The sequence below is a fragment of the Oncorhynchus mykiss genome, chromosome 20 (genome assembly GCF_013265735.2).
Source record: "Oncorhynchus mykiss isolate Arlee chromosome 20, USDA_OmykA_1.1, whole genome shotgun sequence".
Classification (NCBI taxonomy): Eukaryota; Metazoa; Chordata; class Actinopteri; order Salmoniformes; family Salmonidae; genus Oncorhynchus; species Oncorhynchus mykiss.
Window position 1 is genome coordinate 6,964,736 of NC_048584.1, and position 26,406 is coordinate 6,991,141.

The 26,406-nt window shown below is 42.4% G+C and overlaps 1 protein-coding gene across 1 annotated transcript in view; it reads right to left on the reverse strand.

Moving 5' to 3' along the window:
- The window catches only part of LOC110498873 (ras-interacting protein 1), a 40,288-nt gene that overhangs the window by 6,074 nt on the left and 7,808 nt on the right, over nucleotides 1-26,406 (reverse strand). The window contains exons 2-11 of the mRNA XM_021575545.2: nucleotides 20,998-21,203; nucleotides 20,637-20,811; nucleotides 19,016-19,248; nucleotides 18,036-18,640; nucleotides 11,029-11,343; nucleotides 9,626-9,762; nucleotides 8,716-8,965; nucleotides 8,518-8,555; nucleotides 6,865-7,091; nucleotides 6,613-6,725 (exon numbers count right to left, since the gene is read on the reverse strand). Coding sequence (XP_021431220.1) covers nucleotides 6,613-6,725; nucleotides 6,865-7,091; nucleotides 8,518-8,555; nucleotides 8,716-8,965; nucleotides 9,626-9,762; nucleotides 11,029-11,343; nucleotides 18,036-18,640; nucleotides 19,016-19,248; nucleotides 20,637-20,811; nucleotides 20,998-21,203 — 2,299 coding nt within the window. The remainder of the gene's footprint in view (nucleotides 1-6,612; nucleotides 6,726-6,864; nucleotides 7,092-8,517; nucleotides 8,556-8,715; nucleotides 8,966-9,625; nucleotides 9,763-11,028; nucleotides 11,344-18,035; nucleotides 18,641-19,015; nucleotides 19,249-20,636; nucleotides 20,812-20,997; nucleotides 21,204-26,406) is intronic.

Consider the following 26,406-nt stretch of genomic DNA (forward strand, 5'->3'; position numbering starts at 1 on the left):
TGCAGCCTGCTACAGGGGAAAGGGGAAGCACGTGCTTTCATTTCTCTGAATGCCTTCAACTGAAATGTGTCTTCCACATTTAACCCAACCCCTCTGAATCAGAGAGGTGCGGGGGGCTGCCTTAATCGACATCCACGTCTTCGGCGCCCGGGGAACAGTGGGTTAACTGCCTTGCTCACAGTCAGAACAACATATTCTTACCTTGTCAGCTCTAACCACTAGGTTACCTGCCGCCCCTACAGCCAGTCAGGCCAGGTAATAAGACGTATGGGGATATTGTGGAAATACTGAAAGGACACTTTTCACCAAAACAACTAGTTGCTTAAAGGTTTCTTCCACAGAAGAAATCCGGAAGAGGGAGAATCAGTGACAATGCTTTGCTGCTGCATTAAATAAACTATCAGAGTTGAATGATGACAACATTAGAGACAGACTAGTATGTGGGCTACAGAGTGAAGCTACACAAAAAAGAGACTATTGACAAAGTAATCTGACCTTGTCAAGAGCCATTGAAGGTCAGTGTGTTCATGGAACTAGCTGCTAAAGAGGCTCCGCAGTTGAGTTCGTCAGGAAAAGTGCACAGAGTTGGAACTGAAAATCACAGATAGAGAAATGAAGGCACATGCTTCCACTGTGGCACAGGGGGACATCAGGCGCCTGTATGCTGGTGTAAGGACATGGATTGCCGAGCCTGTGTTAAAAAGGGCCACACTGAGCGAGCGTGCAGAAACAAAAAGAGAAAATGTCAAAGACTGAAAAGAAGAAAGAATCATTCCAACAAAAGGAAAAAGAGACATGTTTTTGAGCAAGAGACCACTGAGATTAATGACTCATCCAACGAGGAAGTTGAACTGAATATACTGACTGTGGCACGACTACTATGTCTCTCAGTTGCTAGAGAGGCAACCAGTGCGTATGGAGATTGACACAAGGGTAGATGTATCACGTGTCAGACACAGTCTACCAAAAGACACGGAAACACTTTCCACTTCAGCCAGTACACATCGCGTAAAAGACTTACACAGGTGAATCTGGCGCCGCGAGAGGCATCACTGAGGTCACTGTTTAGTTAAATGGACAAACTGAAAAGTTCCCACTCTACGTCGTGAAAGGGGACTTTTCATCACTGCTGGGCAGTTTATGAATCACACTGGATTGCAATGACACATGGAGACCCAAGCCTACCGTCCATCTTAAATAAACATGTAAAAATCTTTAATGGAGAGCTGGGTAGCATGAAAGACATTACAGCAGGGGTGTCAAACATACTGCCAGTGGTGAGGTTTGAGTAAAATAAAAAAGAGAAAATATATATTTAAGAATACTGAATACTTTCTTTATATATATACAGTGGGGTAAAAAGGTATTTAGTCAGCCACCAATTGTGCAGGTTCTCCCACTTAAAAAGATGAGAGAGGCCTGTAATTTTCATCATAGGTACACTTCAACTATGACAGACAAAACGAGATCCAGAAAATCACATTGTAGGATTTTTAATGAATTTATTTGCAAATTATGGTGGAAAATAAGTATTTGGTCACCTACAAACAAGCAAGATTTCTGGCTCTCACAGACCTGTAACTTCTTCTTAAGAGGCTCCTCTGTCCTCCACTCGTTACCTGTATTAATGGCACCTGTTTGAACTTGTTATCAGTATAAAATACACCTGTTCACAACCTCAAACAGTCACACTCCAAACTCCACTATGGCCAAGACCAAAGAGCTGTCAAAGGACACCAGAAACAAAATTGTAGACCTGCACCAGGCTGGGAAGACTGAATCTGCAATAGGTAAGCAGCTTGGTTTGAAGAAATCAACTGTGGGAGCAATTATTAGGAAATGGAAGACATACAAGACCACTGATAATCTCCCTCGATCTGGGGCTCCACGCAAGATCTCACCTCGTGGGGTCAAAATTATCACAAGAACGGTGAGCAAAAATCCCAGAACCACACGGGGGGACCTAGTGAATGACCTGCAGAGAGCTGGGACCAAAGTAACAAAGCCTACCATCAGTAACACACTACGCCGCCAGGGACTCAAATCCTGCAGTGCCAGACGTGTCCCCCTGCTTAAGCCAGTACATGTCCAGGCCCGTCTGAAGTTTGCTAGATAGCATTTGGGTGATCCAGAAGAAGATTGGGAGAATATCATATGGTCAGATGAAACCAAAATATAACTTTTTGGTAAAAACTCAACTCGTCGTGTTTGGAGGACAAAGAATGTTGAGTTGCATCCAAAGAACACCATACCTTCTGTGAAGCATGGGGGTGGAAACATCATGCTTTGGGGCTGTTTTTCTGCAAAGGGACCAGGACAACTGATCTGTGTAAAGGAAAGAATGAATGGGGCCATGTGGGGCCATCGTGTGATTTTGAGTGAAAACCTCCTATCAGCAAGGGCATTGAAGATGAAACGTGTCTGGGTCTTTCAGCATGACAATGATCCCAAACACACCGCCCGGGCAACGAAAGAGTGGCGAAGCATTTTAAGGTCCTGGAGTGGCCTAGCCAGTCTCCAGATCTCAACCCCAAAGAAAATCTTTGGAGGGAGTTAAAAGTCTGTGTTGCCCAGCAACAGCCCCAAAACATCACTGCTCTAGAGGAGATCTGCATGGAGGAATGGCCCAAAATACCAGCAACAGTGTGTGAAAACCTTGTGAAGACTTACAGAAAATGTTTGACCTCTGTCATTGCCAACAAAGGGTATATAACAAAGTATTGAGATAAACTTTTGTTATTGACCAAATACTTATTTTCCACCATAATATGCAAATAAATTAATAAAAAATCCTACAATGTGATTTTCTGGATTTTTTTTCTCATTTTGTCTGTCATAGTTGAAGTGTGCCTATGATGAAAATTACAGGCCTATCTCATCTTTTTAAGTGGGAGAACTTGCACAATTGGTGGCTGACTAAATCATTTTTTGCCCCACTGTATATATATATATATATATATATATTTTTTTTTTACTCAAACCTAACCACGGGCAGTGTGTTTGACACCCCTAAATATATATTTAATTAATTTTAGAATAAGGCTGTAATGTAACAACATTTTGAAAAAGAATACTGAATATTTTATGTATCTTTTTTCAAATGTTGTTACATTACAGCCTTATTCTAAAAATGTATTAAATATATATTTTTCTCATCAATCTACAAATGTATAAAAAAAAATAAAAAAAATACAAATCACATTTACATATGTATTCAAACCCTTTACTTAGTACTTTGTTGAAGCACCTTTGGCAGCGATTACAGCCTTGATTCTTCTTGAGTATGACGCTACAAGCTTGGCAGACTTGTATTTGGGGAGTTTCTCCCATTCTTCTCTGCAGATCCTCTCAAGCTCTGTCAGGTTGGATGGGGAGTGTTGATGCACTGCTATTTTCAGGTCTCCCCAGAGATGTTCAATCGGGTTCAAGTTCGGCCTCTGGCTGGGCCACTCAAGGACATTCAGAGACTTGTCCCGAAGCCACTCCTGCATTGTCTTGGCTGTTCGCTTAGGGTCATTGTCCTGTTGGAAGCTGAATATATTTGCCCCAGTCTGAGGTCTTGAGTGCTAGGGATCAGTTTTACAGCAAGGATCTCTGTACTTTACGCCGTTCATCTTTCCTTCGATCCTGACTAGTCTTCCAGTCCCTGCCGCTGAAAAACAACTCCACAGCATGATGCTGCCACCACAATGCTTCACCATAGGGATGGTGCCAGGTTTCCTCCAGATGTGACGCTTGGCATTCAGGCCAAAGAGTTCAATCTTGGTTTCATCAGACCAGAGAATCTTGTTTCTCATGCTCTGAGAGTCTTTAGGTACCTTTTGGCAAACTCCAAGTGGGCTGTCATGTGCCTTTTGGCCACTCTACCCTAAAGGCCTGATTGGTGGAGTGCTGCAGAGATGGTTGTCCTTCTGGAAGGCTTTCCCATCTCCACAGAGGAATTCTGGAGCTCTGTCAGAGTGCCCATCTGCTTCTTGGTCACCTCTCTGACCAAGGCCCTTCTAGCCCAATTGCTCAGTTTGGCCAGGCGGACAGCTCTAGGAAGAGTCTTGGTGGTTCCAAACTTCTTCCATTTAAGAATGAGTAGGCCACTGTGTTCTTGGGGACCTTCGAAGCTGCAGAAATGTTTTGGTACCCTTCCCCAGATCTGTGCCTCAACACAATCCTGTCTCAGAGCTCTCTGGAAAATTCCTTCGACCTCATGGATTGGTTTTTGCTCTGACATGCACTGTCAACTGTGGGACCTTATATAGACTGGTGTGTGCCTTTTCAAATCATGTCCTATCAATTGAATTTACCACAGGTGGTCTCCAATCAAGCTGTAGAAACATCTCAAGGATGATCAGTGGAAACTGTATGCACCTGAGCTCAATTTCGAGTCTCATAGCAAAAGGTCTGAATACTTATGTAAATAAGGTATTTCAGTTATCAGTTGTTGTTTTTTTGCAAACATTTCTAAAAGCCTGTTTTCGCTTGGTCATTATGGGATATTGTGTGTAGATTGATGAGGGGGAAAACATTAGGTAATACATTTTAGAATAAGGCTGTAACGTAATAAAATGTGCAAAAATTCAAGGGGCTGAATACTTTATGAATGCACTGAGGTAATTATTAGTCGAGTATAGTTTTCAAACTCGATCTTACCAAAATAAAAAAATAACTGTTGGCTGTTTCTTTGAGTAGGTGAACTAAACGCCTGATGTTTATTAACAGTGAGAATCGCAGAATGGTGAACTTAACTAAACGACGGAGAGTTTTGACTGTGTGATATTAGATGGCTTCTTGTGTAAATATTTTCTGTCTGGATTTTAATGATTTGTGCCTACTGGAGAACTTATTTGTATTGCTTTTAATCTTTTTTAATGAATTTATCTTATTAACACTTGGTTCTAGCTAGCTATTTGTGTAGGTGGCTATCAAGTAAACCCAATGAAGTTGTAATCTTGTTGACCAACGTCTCAACCAAATGTTACCCAATTAAGTTAAAATGACGAAGTGTGCCCAGTGGGCAGTTACGGTTGAGTAAAGCAACACCGACAGAACCACCAGTCATGATGGGTCCAGAACTGTTACTGGGTGACACCCTGACCCAGCCGTCATCACCTAGGGGCTCACAGTCATGTTCTCACGACACTGACTCAGCCGCAACAACACAAGTGTGTGAGGAGACTGTGAGGCTACTCAACTACCTACACCTGTGTCAACGCCTCAGTCTAGAGACATTGTTGTTGAGAGTCAGGTTGACCACCATTACCCTACAAGTGTTAGGCTGGAAACTAGATGCTTGGACTTGTAGAACAATTATTGTTGTTCACAATGGGGACAATTTAACTAGGTGGGGAGATGTTGTGTATTGGGGTTGTTTTGCAGAGCACCATGGGAGTTATGTGTGTTAAGATGACCATGTCCCAGATAAATGGTTGAAGTGTTTCCAGTCTCCTGTCTCATCATAATGGAATTGTTAAAAATACGTGGTTATGAAACACAGGGGACATAACAGAGAAGATTCTGTCTGTTGGATGAATTACTTGTCATTATCTGTAGACTGAGTCAGTTGAAATGCCAATGCACCAATACTGTCATGCGGTTGGGAGCTTCAGTTGAAGACCTGTACAGTTCAATAAGTCACCGCTGCTAACCTGCTAGCCTGCCTATCCCCGAACCCTCTCCAGGAATCTATTCTGTTTCCTCTTTGGATAAATCATAGTGATGATGCTCTTTCCCTCCCACTTCCTTCCTGGACAGGAAACAGATACGGAACGGTTCCATGGCCTCGCCTGCCTCAGTAAGCATACAACTGACTTCCAGTTAGCGTAGCATTTAGCATAGGCTGCACCTAACGCTCAGCTTGAGTTAATTTACCTTGGCTAATGCTAACATGGCTAACGCTTGACGTGGCAACCTGTACATGACTAAGTCATGTTCTCTTGGTTTGGGTGGTACTGTAGTGTGCAGTCACAGGTCACAGGCAGGGTTAGGCAGAGGGTGGTCGAGGTGGGTGAGGACTGTATCTATGACGTCTGTTTATGATAACAACTATCCCTGACCCTCTCCAAGGAGTGATCAAAAGATGACAAAGCAAACTTCCATTGTGGAATTCTTTGTCAGACCACACACTGACTGATGGTGTGCTGACTGATATAGGGCAACCAGCTGTACCCCAGCTGCCAATAGGTCCTCTCAAACAGTATACACACACACACCTGGCAACACTTCTAAACTCCTTAATGACAAGAGGCCTGACGTGCGCACACACACACACACACACACACACACACACACACACACACACACACACACACAATACCCCTGCTGTATGTCTGTGGCCAGCAATAAAGCCCCCAGTGTAGTAGTCCAATAAGGAGGACTAACTAACTGGACTCTTTCTCAGACTAAGAGACACAACAAACCCATCAGGCCCTGAAGGGAAAAGCTAAAGCAAGGTGAGCTAACTAGTACATCGGGGAATATGTAGAGTGTTGCTGAGGAGCTTAGTCCTTTAAAGTTCTACAGTTGTAGGCCAGAGTTGTGTACCCCTGGTCTAGTCTCTGGTGCTGAACTCACTAAAATGCAACTGATGGAGTTTAAAGTTCAGGTGTGTGGGATACTGACCTTGGTGAGGTAGTAGACACACTGCTGAAAGGTCAACATGATAACTTCCTCCAGAACCGTCATGGCTTCTTCACTGGCCAACCTCACACACGACAGCCTCATCTCCAACAGGGCTGGCAACAAACAGAAACTATAGGTAAATGTCTTAATAGATGTTATGGATCCTACGTAAAGTTCTTAGTAGGCTTTCTTTAGACTATTTTAGTCCCCTGGCTAGAAGGTGAAGCTAGGATAGAAAAGCCCAAAACTGACCCATGCTCTCCTCCTCCCTCTCTTCATCCTCCTTGTCATTGTGTTCCTCTCCCTCTGCCTCCACCCCTTGTTCTCTGTGTGACCTCCAGGCCAGTGTTTGGGGCATCTGTTGTTGGATGTAATACAGCAGCTCCAGGGCATTGGACATCCAGACCACCAGGGTACGCAGGCCTGAGACCAGTTCTGCCAGGTTGAGAGGCTGCTGCTCCTCTGGGTCACTACAGAGACTGGGATACCAAGGAAGAGATCTGGAATCAGATCCTATGCCTATAACCATACAGTGGCAAGTACAGTACCAGTCAAAAGTCTGGACACACCTACTCATTCAAGGGGTTTTCTTTATTTGTACTATTTTCTTCATTGTAGAATAATAGTGAAGACATTAAAACTATGAAATAACACATATGGAATCATGAAAACTGTTAAGCAAATCAAAATATATTTTATATTTGAGATTCTTCAAAGTAGCCACCCGTTACCTTGATGAGCGCTTTACACACTTGGCATTCTCTCAACCAGCTTCATGTGGAATGTTTTTCCAACAGTCTTGAAGGAGTTCCCACATGACCACTTGTTGGCTGCTTTTCCTTCACTCTGCGGTCCAACTCACCCCAAACCATCTCAATTGGGTTGAGGTCAGGTGATTGTGGAGGCCAGTTCACAAGTGTTTTGGGTCATTGTCCTGTTGAAAAACTAATTTATAGTCCCACCTGCAAACCAGATGGGATGGCGTATCGCTGCAGAATGCTGTGGTAGCCATGCTGGTTAAGTGTGCCTTGAATTCTAAATTAATCACAGGCAGTGTCACAAGCAAAGCACCCCCACACCATCACACCTCCTCCTCCATGCTTCATGGTGGAAACCACGCATGCTGAGATTATCCGTTCACCTACTCTGCGTCTCACAAAGACACAGCGGTTGGAACCCTAAATCTCAAATTTGGACTCATCAGATCAAAGGACAGATTTCCACCGGTCTAATGTCCATTGCTCGTGTTTCTTGGCCCAAGAAAGTCTCTTATTCTTATTGGTGTCCTTTAGTAGTGGTTTCTTTGTGGCAATTCAACCATGAAGTACTGATTCACACAGTTTCCTATGAACAGCTGATTGTGAGATGTGTCTGTTACTTGAACTCTGTGAAGCATTTATTTGGGCTGCAATCTGAGGTGCAGTTAACTCTAATGAACTTATCCTCTGCCGCAGAGGTAACTCTGGGTCTTCCTTTCCTGTGGCGGTCCTCATGAGAGCCAGTTTCATCATAGCGCTTTATGTTTTTTGCGACTGCACTTGAAGAAACGTTCAAAGTTCTTGACATTTTCCGCATTGACTGAAATTCATGTCATGAAATTCATGGACTGTCATTTCTCTTTACTTATTTTTGCTGTACTTCACATAATTTTGACTTGGTCTTTTACCAAATAAGAATCTCAAATATAAAATATATTTTGATTTGTTTAACACTTTTTTGGTTACTACATGATTCCATATGTGTTATTTCATAGATTTGATGTCTTCACTATTATTCTACAGCGTAGAAAACAGTAAAAATAAAGACAAATCCTGGAATGAGTAGGTGTGTCCAAACGTTTGACTGGTACTGTATAACTCTGTGTAATACAGAGATGGAAATATTTGGCTTTGTGCAGGCACTCACACTTCTGGTTGATTAGCAGCAAGCTCCTTGGTGTGTTCCTGTTACAAAGCATGGGGACAAAATGAAATATTAGGCCTACAAACTTTTCTGATCCAAATGTAGTTATATAATTTATGACATACACTTTAAGAGAAAATAAGAGATGATCATTCATACAGCCATATTGACTATAAAGTAACGTACAGTAACGTCACTTACCCACATGGCATTCTGGACCTGGCTGGCTATGAGCAGCAGTAGTCTGCGGAGGTCTGAGGTTTGGAGGTGTGTGGCGGAATGTTCGACACACACACTCAGCAGGAATGCTACAGTCAACGGCGGCTTGTCTCTATGGACCCTCCCCATGGCAACGATTTCCTCGACGACGGCATCCTCGTGCTCCACAACGTAGAGTAGGTTCAGGCCACGACCCTCAGGGTTGTTTAGGCAAGCTGTGGCCCTTCTAGACCTGACGAAGATCATGTCAGTGGAAACGTGTCTAGTTAAAAAATGTTTTAATGGTGTTAAGAATGAACAAAAATTCAGGAGAGGACCAGACTTGAATGCAACACTTTAATTTGTTGCATTGAGCGCAGCTCCCTAGCAACTCAACAAGCATTAGCTGCAACTCATTTCTAATCAGCCTTCCGACCTGTCCTCATTCTCCTTAATCACCACTACCACCCTACTTAAAACTGACCAAACTAACGTTCTTCCTGTTTGTTCTGCAGCGTATCACGTGGCATGATGCTGTGTGTTTACGAGCTTTATCAAGTTTAGCATCCCGCCTTCTATCTAGTATCTCTTATGTTCTTCTAAGGATCTCATGGGGAGATTTCCATCACCACAGCAGCCTACTACCACTGCCTGATGATGATGTCTACCTGAGACTCCAAGCCAAACTCTACCCCTCTGGATCCTTCATCCGTAGCTCTCGGCTTCATCCAGTCCATTCTAATTCCCCTCCTGAATCCTCATTCTCATTTCCTCAATAAATATTCTAAACCCATTTCAATATCTGGTCCTTAAACTTGTGAATAGTTAAAAAAAAATGTAATCTTCATAATTTACAATAACGACCTGTATCACTAAAAGCTTGGAGGAAAAGCAACCAGTGAGCAGATGTTACCTTATTTCTCTGGTCCCACTAGCTGAGATACAGGTGTTGCAGAGTGCTGGTTCACTAGTAGCGAGTGTAGTGGCCTGGGGCAGAACCCCGGGAGCAGCAGTAACTGTAGGATCGGGAGAAGAAGTGGGGTCCTTCACCTAAAAACAAAATGCGTCAGAAGTCAAATTTTAACCTTAAAACCTGCCCAGTAAATATCTGTTTTGTAACAAACACAGAGCTAGAACAAAACTGTTAGTTCTAAATGTTTTCATAAGCTAGGTTTCCATACAATTAGAGACTGATTTTCATGCAAATATTCTGGAATCGGCATAAAGAAAATGTAATTTTCCAACCAATGGTGTGTTTCCACCAAATGGACTTGTTGCAGATTGGTCACGTTCTGACCTTAGTTCTGTTATTATATCTTTGTTTTAGTATGGTCAGGGCGTGAGTTGGGTGGGTTGTCTATGTTCGTTTTTCTAATATTTGGGATTTCTGTGTTCGGCCTAGTATGGTTCTCAATCAGAGGCAGCTGTCAATCGTTGTCCCTGATTGAGAATCATACTTAGGTAGCCTGGTTTCACTTTTGAGTTGTGGGTGTTTGTCTTCCGTGTTAGTGTTCGTACCGCACGGGACTGTTTCGTTCATTTCACGTTTATTGTTTTGTATGTCGTAGTGTTCAGTTTATGTATTAAAATAAACATTATGGACACTTACCACGCTGCAGATTGGTCCTCTGATCCTTCTCAGAAGATCAAATTTACACAAAATGTACTTTTTCGCTCAAGTTTTCATAGTGAATAAAAATCTAAAGTTCAATATGTTTCCATTGCATTTTCAACTCTACCATTTTTTTAAATCACAAAAACTGTGTTAAATAGCAAAACTGTGGTATTAGCATGTGTACTCTAGCCAACAGTTCGCAAATAGGCTCGTCTACATGATGAAATTATTATGGATAAGAGCTCAAATATTTGTATTTGTCAAACGGAAGTCAAGCATCGATCATCAGGTCACCACATTAAGACCCTCGATATTTATTGGAAAGGAGCATCAAGATCACAGTGCACTTTCATCACCCTGTGAAGTTCCTAACTTATTTCATCTGTAGTCTAATAAACTGCATGGTTTCCCGAGTCGTAGAGGAAGGACCACACAACATATCATCGCGTGACTCCAAGTTTACTTCGATTTTATGGTTATTATATCAATATTTGCGCATAAATACTTTCCACTGCCATTTCTCGCATAATTAATTTTCGATCACACGATGTCAAACAAACAAATGAATTGTTGCCATTTATAAAATTGTACCAAAACTCTCTGTTTCCGTCACAGCAGTAGTGATTTTTCTTATACGGTATGACTTTACTCGCATGAAAACTGTGGATGGAAACATGGTTATAGTAACTAAACATATTCACCTTCTGCATAACAACCCAGGCAGTGGGGTCCTTGAACAAGAATAGGTAGTGACGTCCCATCCCGATGACATCACCTGGACTAAGCTCTGCCTCTTTGGACAACGTCTCCCCGTTCCGTGTTACCATAGCACTGTGGAAGGGATGGAGGCGGACGGTGGAACCTTTATCGTTGTGGTCATGGCGACATAGGCAGCAGTGAAGAGGCAGGATGTCGGGGGCAGAGAGCGGGAAATCAACCTTTGACCTCTCCTTGTCTTCGCCACCACATCGACCAATCAACGTGCTTGAACCGTTCAGCAGGTAGATGACGAAGTCCTGAGGAGAAAAAAAGAGAGATAATTTGAATTGTAAAATCCCATTTACTTTATTGGGTCAAGACCCTACAGTACATCAACAGTCAACCATCAGACATCATGCAACACGGCCCTCATGTGTTCCAGCCTGTAAGAAAAATAGAAGTTTAAAAAGGGTTTAGAAGAACAACTCCAGATCCCCCTGATCATCAACAGAGCCCAACACCCCTTGAAGAACCCATGTATGGATGAAGAGCCTAATGTTCCCCACCAATCTGTAGAATGGCAATTCCACAGTAACGGAATTACACTTTGACTCAGAATTTTCACTTTAAAATGTATGCCGAACAAAAAAAACATTGATTTCAACATTTTGCTAACCATACAACTCTATGCACAAGGTCTACTTTGAACAATTTACACAGCAAATTTCACAAAACAACACTTACTGAAAGAACTGTGCAGATGCAAAGTTTGGTGATAGAATTTGGGTCAAATTCAAATCTCTGAAACATCTAATCCAAATTAAGATTGAAAGATGTCTGCAGAAAGAATGGGGTGTCGGCTTTGACGTGACACCTTGAGTTTAAAAAACATGTTTTGGTTATTGAACTACGGTGGGTGAAATGGATTTACATCTGGTAACAGAATTATGATAATGGATTACATCATATCTGTACAATACAGAAATTCGTAATTATGAATATTATTCTCTTCATGGTGATGTATTCTGAATAGGTACACAAAGGTAGAAATATGCAATATCCTTATTTAGCATATTTGGGTATTATTCTACACACTGGCTATTATTCTAGTGAGCTCCATCCCCAAACAAGACCACATTTGGTCCGGAACAGACCATGTCTGAACCAATCATACACGTCTTTGTTTCACAAGTTTGGACATCACAGCTCAGCACAGCAGAGTAGAGTTCAGTACCATACAGTAGAGCGCAGGAAAGTAGATATGTTCAGCACAGTACAATAAAGTACAGTATAATTCAGCACATACGGTACTCTAATCTAATGTGCTCTACTGTACAGTACTGAAATCGACACTACTGTACAGTACTTTTCTTTACTTCCTGTTGAATGCCTAATGAGCCAACGGTTTGTTGGTTTGGAAAGTTTTGAAAGTGTGTGAAAAAGTGTTCTATTGGAAAAGTCTGGTTACCTACACTACCGTTCAAAAGTTTGGGGTCACTGAGACATTTCCTTGTTTTTGAAAGAAAAGCATTTTTTTGTCCAGTAAAACAACATCAAATTGGTCAGAAATACAGTGTGGACATTGTTAATGTTGTAAATGACTATTGTAGCTGGAAACGGCAGAGCTGTGTGTAAGCTGACGATGCAAACTATTTGGAATTTTCAGCACATTAATGTTTCTTAGAAAAAATAAGTGATGCAGTCAGTCTCTCCTCAACTCTCCTCAGCCAAGAGAGACTGGCATGCGTAGTATTTATATTAGCCCTTTGACTACAATAAAGAGCAAGATGCGCCGCTCTGTTCTGGGCCAGCTGCAGCTTAACTAGGTCTTAGTAGCACTTGACCACATGGCTGGACAGTAATCAAGATAAAACAAAACCAGAGCCCTGTGCAGGACTTGCTGTGTTGAGTGTGGTGTCAAAAAAGCAGAACATCTCTTTATTATGGACAGAATCTTTCCCCATCTTTACAACCATTGAATCTATATGTTTTGACATGACCGTTTACAGTCTAAGGTAACACCAAGTCATTTAGTCTCCCCAACTTATTCAACAGCCACACCATTCATTACCAGATTCAGCTCAAGTCTAGAGCTTTAGGGAATGATTTGTACCAAATACAATGTGCTTAGTGTGCATACAATGTGCATTTCAAGAGTCCAATTGTGGCAAGCTTTACACCACTCCAGCTGACGCTTGGCATTGCGCATGGTGATCTTAGGTTTGTGTGTGGCTGCTCGGCCATGGAAACTCATTTTGCTCCAACAAACAGTTCTTGTCATCTTGCCGTTTTCCTGTTTAAACTTATTGAGCTGGCAGAGTTGCAAAGAAAAATCCATATCTCAGACTGGCCAATAAAAAAAAAAGATTAAGATGGGCAAAAGAACACAGACACTGGACAGAGGAACTCTCCCTAGAAGGCCAGGATACTGGAGTCGCCTCTTCACTGTTGACGTTGAGACTGGTGTTTTGTGGGTACTATTTAATGAAGCTGCCAGTTGAGGACTTGTGAGGTGTCTGTTTCTCAAACTAGACACTAATGTAATTGTCCTCTTGCTCAGTTGTGCACCGGGGCCTCCCACTCCTCTCTATTCTGGTTAGAGCCAGACTACATGAGCCACTACATTCCATATTTGTTATTTCATAGTTTTGATGTCTTCACTATTATTCTACAATGTAGAAAATAGTAAAAAAGAAACTCTTGAATTAGTATGTGTGTTCATCTTTTGACTGGTACAATACCCGACAATGACAGTGTTAAAACATGTTTGACATTTTTGCTAAATTATTGAAAATGAAATAAGTATTCACACCCGTTTGCTGTGACACTCCAAATTGAGCTCAGGTCCCACATTTGACTCTGCATGTCAGAGCAGAAACTATATCATGAAGTCCAAGGAACTTTCTGTAGATCTCAGAGATATAATTGTGATGAGGGATATATCTGGGGCATGGTATATTTCTAGAGTGTTTAACGTTTTCAATAGTACATTGGTCTCCATCATTGGGAAATTGAAAAAATATGGAACTACCCTGACTCTGCCTATAGCTGGCCATCTGACCAAACTGAGCAACCGGGCATGAAGACCTTGGTCAAGGATGTGACCAAGAACCTCAATGACCACTCTGACAGAAGTACAGAGTTCCTTGGCTGAGATGGGAGAACCTGCCAGAAGGACAACAGTTTCTACAGCACTCTACCAATCTGGGCTTTATGGGAGAATGGCCCGATGGAAGCCACTTCTGAGAAAAAGGCACATGACAGCACACCTGGAGTTATCAAAAAGGCACATGACAGCACACCTGGAGTTATCAAAAAGGCACATGACAGCACACCTGGAGTTGTCAAAAAGGCACATGACAGCACACCTGGAGTTGTCAAAAATGCACATGAAAGACTCAGAGCATAAGGCAAAATAAGCTAGCTTTAAACATCCCAAGCTTTAAACATCCCAAGGAGCACTGTGCAAGCGATTATATTGAAATGGAAGGAGTATCAGACCACTGCAAATCTACTAAGACCTGGCCGTCCCTCTAAACTTTCAGCTCATACAAGGAGAAGACTGATCAGAGATGCAGCCAAGAGGCCCATGATCACTCTGGATGAAATGCAGAGATCTACAGCTGAGGTGGGAGACTCTGTCCATAGGACAACAATCAGTCGTATATTGCACAAATCTGGCCTTTATGGAAGAGTGGCAAGAAGAAAGCCATTTCTTAAAGATATCCATAAAAAGTGTTGTTTAAAGTTTGCCACAAGCCACCTGGGAGACACACCAAACATGTGGAAGAAGGTGCTCTGGTCAGATGAAACCAAAATTGAACTTTCTGGCAAAAATGCTAAACATTATGTTTGGCGTAAAAGCAACACAGCTCATCACCCTGAACACACCATGCCCACTGTCAAACATGGTGGTGGCAGCATCATGGTTTGGGCCTGCTTTTCTTCAGCAGGGACAGGGAAGATGGTTAAAATTGATGGGAAGATGGATGGAGCCAAATACAGGACCATTCTGGAAGAAAACCTGATGGAGTCTGCAAAAGACCTGAGACTGGGACGGAGATTTGTCTTCCAACAAGACAATGATCCAAAACATAAAGCAAAATATACAATGGAATGGTTAAAAAAAAAACATGTCCAGGTGTTAGAATGCCCAAGTCAAAGTCCAGACCTGAATCCAATCGAGAATCTGTGGAAAGAACCGAAAACTGCTGTTCACAAATGCTCTCCATCCAACCTCACTGAGCTTGAGCTGTTTTGCAAGGAGGAATGGGAAAAATTTTCAGTCTCTCGATGTGCAAAACTGATAGAGACATACCCCAAGCGACTTACAGCTGTAATCGCAGCAAAAGGTGGCGCTACAAAGTATTAACTTAAGGGGGCTGAATAATTTTGCACGCCCAATTTTTCAGTTTTTTATTTGTTAAAAAAGTTTGAAAAATCCAATAAATGTCGTTCCACTTCATGATTGTTTCCCACTTGTTGTTGATTCTTCACAAAAAAATACAGTTTTATATCTTTATGTTTGAAGCCTGAAATGTGGCAAAAGGTCGCAAAGTTCAAGGGGGCCGAATACTTTCGCAAGGCACTGTAACTCTTTGGCCTGAATGCATGGAGAAACCAGGCACAGCTCATCACCTGTCTAACACCATCCTTACCGTGAAGCATGATGGTGGCAGCATCATGCTCTGGGGATGCTCTTCAGCGGTAAGGACTGGGAGAATTTTAAGGATAAGAAGGAACAATGAATGGAGCCAACTACAGGCAAATCGTTGATGAGAACCTGCTTCAGAGTGCAAACAACCCTTGTCCAGACTGCAAACGTCATTGTCCTGTTGGAAGATTTACAGTCCAACAAGACAATGACCCCAAGCATATAGCCAAGTCAAAGCAACGCTGGAATGGCTTTAGAACAAGAATGTGAAAGTCCTTGAGTGGCCCAGCCAAAGCCCAGACTTGAATCCAATTGGAAATCTGTGGAAATACTTGAAGATTTCTGTTCACCGCCACTCCCCATCTAACTTAACAGAGCTTTAGAAAATCTACAAGGAAGAATGGTAGAAAATCCCCAAATCCAGATGTGCAAAGCTGATCCAGACATACCCAAGACGACTCAAAGCTGTAATCACCACCAAAGGTGCTTCTACAAAGCATTGACTCAGGGGTGTGAATACTTATGTACATTTAATATATCTGTATTTAATTTACAATACATTTGCAATAAGTTCTAAAAACAGGGTTTCCCCTTGATCATTTTAGGTTATTGTGTGTAAATTGGCGAGAGAAAAAAATAAATATATATTCATCCATTTCAAATTCAGGCTGTAACAACAAAATGTGGAATAAGTCAAGGGGTATGAATATTTTTTGAAGGCACTGTATGAGCTGAACATAACAGTATGCCAGTGGAAGGGAGAACAGTAGCAAGTGACCCAACAGTTGTGTGTGACTACTATGGTTTCCCATTGTAGCCAATTTAATTGCAGAGAAATATCTTAAAGATATGTGGGTTTTTGGTCATGTAATTACAAGGCATAAGGCAATGTTTCTTAACTCACAGAAGGCACATTATTTCTCCAAAACGAAATATAAATGTTTGTATTAGTTGGCAGGGTTCTTTACTTCAACAAGATTGTGTTTTGATGTATTTCTAATACTTAGAAAAAATCTAGAATATATAAAAACAATTTAAGACCCCTTTTCCATCTGTTTGACCAGAAATCAAAGCCTTTGCTTATTGCTTATTTTTAGGAGGGAAATGGTTGAAAATGTATATATGCCTTAATTTCTCAGAAATATTGACTCTTAGCTTTTATGTGACACCCAATTTGACATGCTCCTATGAAGTTCACATGTTGGTGCTCATGGGTCCTATTACATAGAAATGACCAGAGAGAGAGAGAGAGAGAGAGAGAGAGAGAGAGAGAGGAAGAGAGAGAAATTAGTTTTAGAATACCTGGCAGAACATACAGTATGAGATGAGTTCAACACCAAAACACATAGCATTCAACTCTTCATTCAGCCTCTATCAATATTAAATGTGTGTTACACATGAGTGAGTTTGAAACTATTATATTTGAACGAGATAAGAAATGGTGAGATAACAAATGGATTACTATGAGAACAATAAACAATAAATAAATGCATTGAAAATCCTAGGTGCTGACGTCAGAGTACTTCTGTTGCGTATGTGTGCACATCTTGCATGCGCGCGTGTGCGTGTGCATGTGTGTGTATGTATCACCGCCCTGAATCCGTTATAGCCCACTGTAATCAGTCAGGAAGCAGTGCCACTGTTGCACCACTCTGTATCCGGATCTGTGTTTTTACACACGTTTCTGCTCACGCTGGCATTTCCAAGAAGGATTCTCTCCGCTGTTTGTCCCTAACTGTCTCTGGGAATTTTTCCAGTGGGAAAATGGGATTGCTTGCCTGGAATCTCAGATGTTCCAACTGTAATGTTTACTGTGAGCTAGAGATAGAATGTCAGGGGCGGACTGGGACCAGAACTTGGCCTTGGAATTTCTAACACACCGTCCATTTTTTTCCTTGATGCCCCCATTATCAGCCAAATAATGATAAAAAGGCCAACTGGGCTAAAAAATGGACCAGCCCATCTGGCATTTGCCTGAAATTCCAGATGTCCTGTCCACCCCTGCAGCATGTGATGGAGCATCACCAATGTGTGTGTGTGTGTGTGTGTGTGTGTGTGTGTGCCCAATGCGGTGAGTAAGAGCAGGCAGAGAGTTTGAGGACAAAGTGGAGCCACGAGGGAGAGAATACTGTGATAGATTCTCTGTCCATTGTCCACAGACACCTTGAGAGAATGAGAACATAGTTATCTGTTTCCATAAGTAGCAGCAACCTCAGAAAGAGAGGGAGGGAGATAAGGGTGAGGGAGAGAAAGGGGAGAGAGACAGGGGAGAGAGGTGTTCAAGAGGGGGATTGATGAGACTCAATGTGTGTGGGGTACTCGTGGGGTGAGTGAATGGAGTACTGTGTGTCCTACCTGTCTGTTGCTGTAGCCCTGTAGCAGCAGTAGGTAGGGGCAGTCTTGGGGAGGGTGAATGGAGTAAAGTGTTACGTTATCGTCACTGCTCTCTGTCTCCTCCCTCTCTCTCTCCATCTCAGGGGAAGGACAGAGGGGCTCTGTGTAAGTCTCTGATCCGGGGTCCTCCAGAGGGGGAACATTGGCGTCAACATAGCTCTCTTCATCTCTCTGTTTGAGGTTCTTATCGAGGTTCAATTTGTGATTGTGTTCCACATTCTGTTCATGGTCCTGACTGTGACACTGATTGTGGTTCTCGTCTTGACTGGGAGTGTGGAACTCACTGGGCTTCTGACTAAGGGGCTCAGTGGGGTTCTGTTGGTGTCTCTGTTGAGTTTCTGTGGACTGGGGTGAGAGGTCTGCTTCACTCTGGCTCCTACACAGACCCGGCCCCCGTTCAGACTTATTCTGGACCCCACATACCCTCCCAACCCTGTCCTTTTGGTTCCAAGCCCCACACACACCCCTCTCTAGGGTAGAGGTCACATACACACTCCTCCTCTCGATCAGGGCAGAGGTGACTCGAGAGCGGCTCTTCTGGAGTTTACGAGCCTGGGCGTTGATGCCTGAGAGACAGGAGAGAGTTTGGATATGTGTGTGTGTGTGTGTGTGTGTGTCTGCCAAAGTCAACATGCAGAAGCTAACGTGCAGGAAACAGACTGCAGTGGTGGATATGATGGTTGGGAGAGAGAAACGTTCAACATTAAAATGGTAAAACAGTAAAACACAGGCAGGGGGCTATCATAAGAGTTGGTTTAACCATTCATAAGACAAACACATAACAGGATGCACCTCTACGTCATTTTGCTGTCCCTTAGTCCCTTCCCCCTAGCAAAGACACTACCCTGGTATCATATCCCACATGAATCAATCAATTAACTACCAGGGAATAAAGAAAACCACTAGTACTGCAGACCTTGCAGTCTCCCTATCAGTCCTACCAGCAGTGACCGTGTCCTTGTCTCTTGATCTCTTTTCCTCCACACTGGCTCTCCTCTGGATCTCAAACCGCCTCGCCAAACCTTCCCTGGGTTTCCATAGTGACTGCAGGAGGAGGGGCTTCTCATTGTCACTGACGACCCGGAAGCATTCCGTCTTCCACTGGTGGTCACCCACGTAGCCAATGGAGTCGCAGAGAACATACGACTCCGCCTCTTCCTTGTTCAGACCGTACCTGGGCAATTAAGGGAAGTGAAGCTGTTTATAACAAGGATAGTATTTACAACTAACAACTCTTGGAGGACAATGGGAACGGACTTCAGTAGGCTTAGTCTATGTCTGGTAAACCGTCTCTGCATGTGCATTAACACGCCAAGCTCAGAAACCCACCCTGAGTATCTCCATTCTGCTTCTGGTTATAATACAGTATATTAAGTAAGGTGAGAGAGGCTCTCAACAGCATGGTTAAATTGGTCAGCCTTCACGGTTTGTGGTTCCCTCTAGGATGTTCCAAAACGCCCATGTAAACGCTAGATCTGGCACACACACACACTCAATGCATTATACTGAAAATATAGCCAAAAGAAAACATGACACACCACACACACCGGACATGTACAATCAATGCACTATACTGCAGTTATACTAAACAACTACCCTTGAGAACAATATATACATTTGTCTGAATTCTATTCCTTGCATAGCATAGGCTCAACACCAGCGTGAAGGATGTGCATTAGTCATCTACTTCACAATGGGCGCTCTGGCATAGTACTTACAGCTCACAGGCCCCTAACACTGGATAACAAGCTGCACATGGCACGTCGCTAAAACAATTGCCAAACAAGTTTCATATATGATCAAAGACTCCGTATGTCATTACAGTATATTTATGATTCTCCAAGTACAGTACCAGTCAAAAGTTTGGGCACACCTACTCGTTCAAGGGTTTTTCTTTATTTTTTACTATTTTCTACATTGTAGAATAATAGTGAAGACATCCAAACGGTGAAATAACACATATGGAATCATTCAGAAAACAAACAAGTCTTAAATAAATCAAATATATTGTACATTTGAGATTCTTCAAAGTAGCCACCCTTTGCCTTGATGACAGCATTGCACACACTTGGCATTCTCTCAACCAACTTCATGAGGTAGTCACTTGGAATGCATTTAAATTAACAGGTGTGCCTTGTTAAAAGTTAATTTGTGGAATTTCTTTCCTTCTTTTGAGCCAATCTGTATTGTAGTGTCAAGGTAGGGGTGGTATACAGAAGATAGCCCTATTTGGTAAAAGAGCAAGTCCATATTACGGCAAGAACAACTCAAATAAGCAAAGAGAAACGACAGTCCATCATTACTTGAAGACATGAAGATCAGTCAATGATCAGATCAAGTGCAGTTGCAAAAACCATCAAGCGCTATGAGGAAACTGGCTCTCATGAGGATTGCAACAGGAAAGGAAGACCCAGAGTTACCTCTACTGCAGAGGATAAGTTCATTCGAGTTAACAGCCTCAGAAATTGCAGCCCAAATAAATCTTTAAATCTACCCAAAATCTAAGAAATCTAAGACAACATGCATACATACATGCGCACACACACACGCACACTCCTGTACCTCTCCAGTGCCTCTTTGACCAGCTCCTTAGCACTGGAGTGTGTTGTTGCCAGGACGCTCTTGTAGTTTGCCCCCTGGCAGATCTCACTGCCAAAGATCTTCAGAATGCCTGGTGCCGTTATCTGATTGGACAGTTCAGCAGGGTCGTCTGTCATTGATGCATCCCCGGGAGAAACTAGATGGAAACGTCAAGAAGAAAAGTAGTGACTACATCATCAGAACTGGTAAGCAAGTGCACTTAATTTATTTTAGGCTGGGGTCGGGGTTAAGGTTTAGACTGCTTGCCAGTCAGATGCTTTCTGCTTCAGCAGGTTAGGGTTAATGTTTATAAAAATACCATTTTGATTAGAAAAAGGCATACTTCTGTCATTCGACTCCTTCCAAGCGTGGCTAGGTAAGCCAGGTAACCCGGGTAAGGCCGTGGCGGTGGCGTTATGGGCGGAGCCTCGCTGGAACACAGCAGACAAGCGGTTGGTATGACGGCGGATGCGACTCCTGGATGGCTGTCGGATGACGTCCACGCCCACACTGTCAGCTGACCTGGTACTGGAACCAGAGGAACCTGACCTGAGGGGGAGGGTGGGGGACACAGATCGAGATGAGAAAGAGAGATAAAGGGAGAGAGAAATATAGAGAGAAATCGCTCTGTCAGTAAGCAATGTTGTCCCACCAATAAGAGTGCTACAAAATGCAAGAATGACACACTGTAGAACTCTAATTAAATAACCCTCCAGAAAATCTAAAGAATAGTAATCTAAATCCACTGTGTCACTTCCTCATATCTCTACCCTCTTTTGAGAAAGGTATCAACATTGAGTCTCAACTAGACATTACCATCCATCCATCAACAGTCCCCAATCTTACTTTACTGTGCCATGCTCAGTCTGTTAATGAGATAATATGGTGTTGTTAGACCTATTTCTGCAACAATCCGTGTAAGCTTCTTATTTTAATTGCTCAATGCTTCATTGTTAAGGGAATTGGAGTTGTTTCTTTCAGATTAACGTTTATAGAGCCCCACAGTGTATGGGTCATAATACCCATAAAACCTAGTGATTAAAACCAGAAATGGTTCCAACCATTTTCTAACCATTCATTTCTACCATAGGGGAATTTAGAACCACTTCAAACAAGGCCTCTGTTTCATGTAGGTTTTCCCTGGCGTGACATTTTAATAACCGTGTAAATCTCTCTCGGACAAGGTGACTTTGATCAATATATTCGTCTCTATTCACTCTCAGATTCGAAAAAGCTCATTAGCATCAAAATAGACATCATGCAAAACTACAAATCCCTGCAAGCTCTGGCACCTTTGCTGCCAGCTACTACCTACCTACCTACCTCAAAAACGAAATATATATTTTACATTTTCATTTACTCTTCCACATTTGATTTAACTCATATTTGTTGGCTTATTTATGCATTTGGTCTTGTGTCTAGTACAGAATACTATCCTAGTAGATGTCAGATATTTATAATGTGCCATGAATACTAGGCTAGTTTCTTGCCAAAAAGCTAGCTAGCAAGCAATGAGATGACAATAGCAACATACCCTTATTTTACCAGATCCTCTTCTCCTTTAGCCAGTGAAGATCCATATTTAATCCCTTATGTCTGCCAACAATATGAACGAGGTCAATTCACTGTGTCAGAATCGTTCAATATGAACGATTTCAATTCACTGTGTCAGAATGCACTGGTGTATTAAAGCAAAATAGACGAAAGTTGTCTGTTCTTTCGACCAATTGATTGGTAAACATTTTAAAACATATATTTTCCATATATAGACTGTGTTTTAATAAAATCAACTATATATATATGCATTGAGCTGGTCTGATGCTTTAAGCGCACTGTTTGATGAAATAAGACACAGAGATCAACCATCCTCCTCCCACACCTACCTGGCTTTCGCAGATTCTGCCATTACTCTCCTGAAGTTGGCGGTAATAGGCTACACGAGAAGTCGGCACCTGTTCTCATGTGAAATGCCAATTTAAACCAAAAGTTGTTTCTCACAAGTCTAGCATAGGTTGTGAGCTCTGCAAACAACTGGTGGTGTGTATTCATGGATGCCAAGGGAAGCCAGGCTTCCCCCAAAAAATCAGCAAGAAAAACAAAAACATCTATAAAATAATTGATGTTATGACTCTCTGTATTTCATACATTTCCTTTAATTCGCAAGAGGCTGAATGTATCTCACTGGAGAAAGCATCCGAGCGAGCCAAAATGCACCCCTCTGTCTCTCTACTTGCAGGCCATCTATCTGATTCTGTCTGGACCTGGACCTGATTCTGTCTGGACATTATTGCCGCCCGTAGCATTGAATGCATTTGGCCTCCCTTGATTCAAAAAATGTCAAATAATAGCCAATCAGCATCAAGCTCAACTGTGAATGGTCCTGGCACACTAAAAAAAAGTGTCAAGGGAAGCCTGTTTGGATTTGGCGTCACTCCTATCAAATCACATTGAGAGTATACATCATTGACATTAACATGATTCTGGTTCTGATCCAAGCATTCATTCATACATTGTTGTGCCCCTGTTCTGAGAGGATGGAAGTTCAATATGTAGCTAGATGTAAAAAGATCATGTTAACTACCTAACGTTACCCATGAGTGGAAGTTAGTCTAGCGAGCAAGCATTTTATCCAGGTAGCCTAGGACAGCAAAAAATAAAAGCGTGTACAGTATGACAGTGATAGACTGTTTCATCAACATGACACACACACACACACACACACACACACAGAAATCAGAACCATGGACAGCCACATCATATTTAGCTTACGTTGATTGGACTAAATTGTTTTTGGTGTCTTTTAGTTGTCACTGTATTAGACCAAGCACATGTGATTTTATGATGTTGAAATGTTGAAGTTGAAATGGTGCTGGAATAGTTTTTATTTATTTATTTTACATATTTTAACTATGCAAGTCAGTTAAGAACAAATTCTTATCTACAATGACGGCCTATCCCGGCCAAACCCTAACCCAGACGACACTGGGACAATTGTTCGCTGCCCTATGGGACTCCCAATCATGGCCTGAAATCGAACCTGGGTTTGCAGTGATGCCTCTAGCACTGAGATGCAGTGCCTTGGACCGCTGCGCTCGGGAGCCCAGTTGAGGTAGTTCCTGTAACTCTCTATGGTTTAGTGGTCCGAAAATGGCGGAAACATTACCTTGCTTGACCATGCTGTAGGTCATGTCTGTTACCTGTAATATGCTTTGTGGACTTCACCGGACAGAGGTTGCTCTCCGGTTTCCGGAGTCGGACGGTGATGCGGTACGGAGCTAGATTTGGCCTCAGCTTGCATCCGGAGGCTCTGCAATTGCATCACACCCGCCATACGAAGCCTCCGACCACATTAATGGACCAAGCATAAATTGGCTTTTAGTCTCGGCCTCCGCAATGGGTTCATTCACTGAGATGGGCACGAATAAGACAGGTGTCTTGTCTGCTATGAAAAATATATAGATTTGCTATGACTCGACAAAAAATTACTTGGTCGACCAACAGCCTACCGCCCAAACAATCAACCAGTCGACTAATTGGGGACATCCCTTCTGCTTTTCCATTTTAGGAATTAGACCAGCATAAATAACACAAAATGTAAAACAGCATATTGACCAAGGAGCAGAGTTCATCTTGTCAACCAATCAAACAATGTTTTAATGACAACATCCAAGCTGACAACAACTGGGACCACTGGTCTCTACCCACGGTACCCATATTTTATCGAGGTGCAATTGGCATTTATCACGGCCAGTGTGTAAGTGCCATTAAATGTGTTACTGAGTCTAAATGTTATCAAATTAGGAGAAGAACAAGTGAAGGAAGGAGCATAGGTTAAATGGAGAGAAAATAAAATAGAGATTTCCAAATATAGTTCCAGTTTGCTAGGGTAGCTTCAAATCAAGTAGTACTTGAAGTAGGATACCTACCCCTCACCCACAGACACAAACAAACATTATCAAGAATGCCTAGCTTCACCATCTACGCTAGCTAGCTAGTTAACTAGCAAGCGAGACTGTTGGTTTATCCTCCTCCCACACCTACCTGGCTTTCGCAGATTCTGCCATTACTCTCCTGAAGTTGGCGGTAATAGGCTACACGAGAAGTCGGCACCTGTTCTCATGTGAAATGCCAATTTAAACCAAAAGTTGTTTCTCACAAGTCTAGCATAGGTTGTGAGCTCTGCAAACAACTGGTGGTGTGTATTCATGGATGCCAAGGGAAGCCAGGCTTCCCCCCAAAAATCAGCAAGAAAAACAAAAACATCTATAAAATAATTGATGTTATGACTCTCTGTATTTCATACATTTCCTTTAATTCGCAAGAGGCTGAATGTATCTCACTGGAGAAAGCATCCGAGCGAGCCAAAATGCACCCCTCTGTCTCTCTACTTGCAGGCCATCTATCTGATTATGTCTGGACCTGGACCTGATTCTGTCTGGACATTATTGCCGCCCGTAGCATTGAATGCATTTGGCCTCCCTTGATTCAAAAAATGTCAAATAATAGCCAATCAGCATCAAGCTCAACTGTGAATGGTCCTGGCACACTAAAAAAAAGTGTCAAGGGAAGCCTGTTTGGATTTGGCGTCACTCCTATCAAATCACATTGAGAGTATACATCATTGACATTAACATGATTCTGGTTCTGATCCAAGCATTCATTCATACATTGTTGTGCCCCTGTTCTGAGAGGATGGAAGTTCAATATGTAGCTAGATGTAAAAAGATCATGTTAACTACCTAACGTTACCCATGAGTGGAAGTTAGTCTAGCGAGCAAGCATTTTATCCAGGTAGCCTAGGACAGCAAAAAATAAAAGCGTGTACAGTATGACAGTGATAGACTGTTTCATCAACATGACACACACACACACACACACACACACAGAAATCAGAACCATGGACAGCCACATCATATTTAGCTTACGTTGATTGGACTAAATTGTTTTTGGTGTCTTTTAGTTGTCACTGTATTAGACCAAGCACATGTGATTTTATGATGTTGAAATGTTGAAGTTGAAATGGTGCTGGAATAGTTTTTATTTATTTATTTTACATATTTTAACTATGCAAGTCAGTTAAGAACAAATTCTTATCTACAATGACGGCCTATCCCGGCCAAACCCTAACCCAGACGACACTGGGACAATTGTTCGCTGCCCTATGGGACTCCCAATCATGGCCTGAAATCGAACCTGGGTTTGCAGTGATGCCTCTAGCACTGAGATGCAGTGCCTTGGACCGCTGCGCTCGGGAGCCCAGTTGAGGCAGTTCCTGTAACTCTCTATGGTTTAGTGGTCCGAAAATGGCGGAAACATTACCTTGCTTGACCATGCTGTAGGTCATGTCTGTTACCTGTAATATGCTTTGTGGACTTCACCGGACAGAGGTTGCTCTCCGGTTTCCGGAGTCGGACGGTGATGCGGTACGGAGCTAGATTTGGCCTCAGCTTGCATCCGGAGGCTCTGCAATTGCATCACACCCGCCATACGAAGCCTCCGACCACATTAATGGACCAAGCATAAATTGGCTTTTAGTCTCGGCCTCCGCAATGGGTTCATTCACTGAGATGGGCACGAATAAGACAGGTGTCTTGTCTGCTATGAAAAATATATAGATTTGCTATGACTCGACAAAAAATTACTTGGTCGACCAACAGCCTACCGCCCAAACAATCAACCAGTCGACTAATTGGGGACATCCCTTCTGCTTTTCCATTTTAGGAATTAGACCAGCATAAATAACACAAAATGT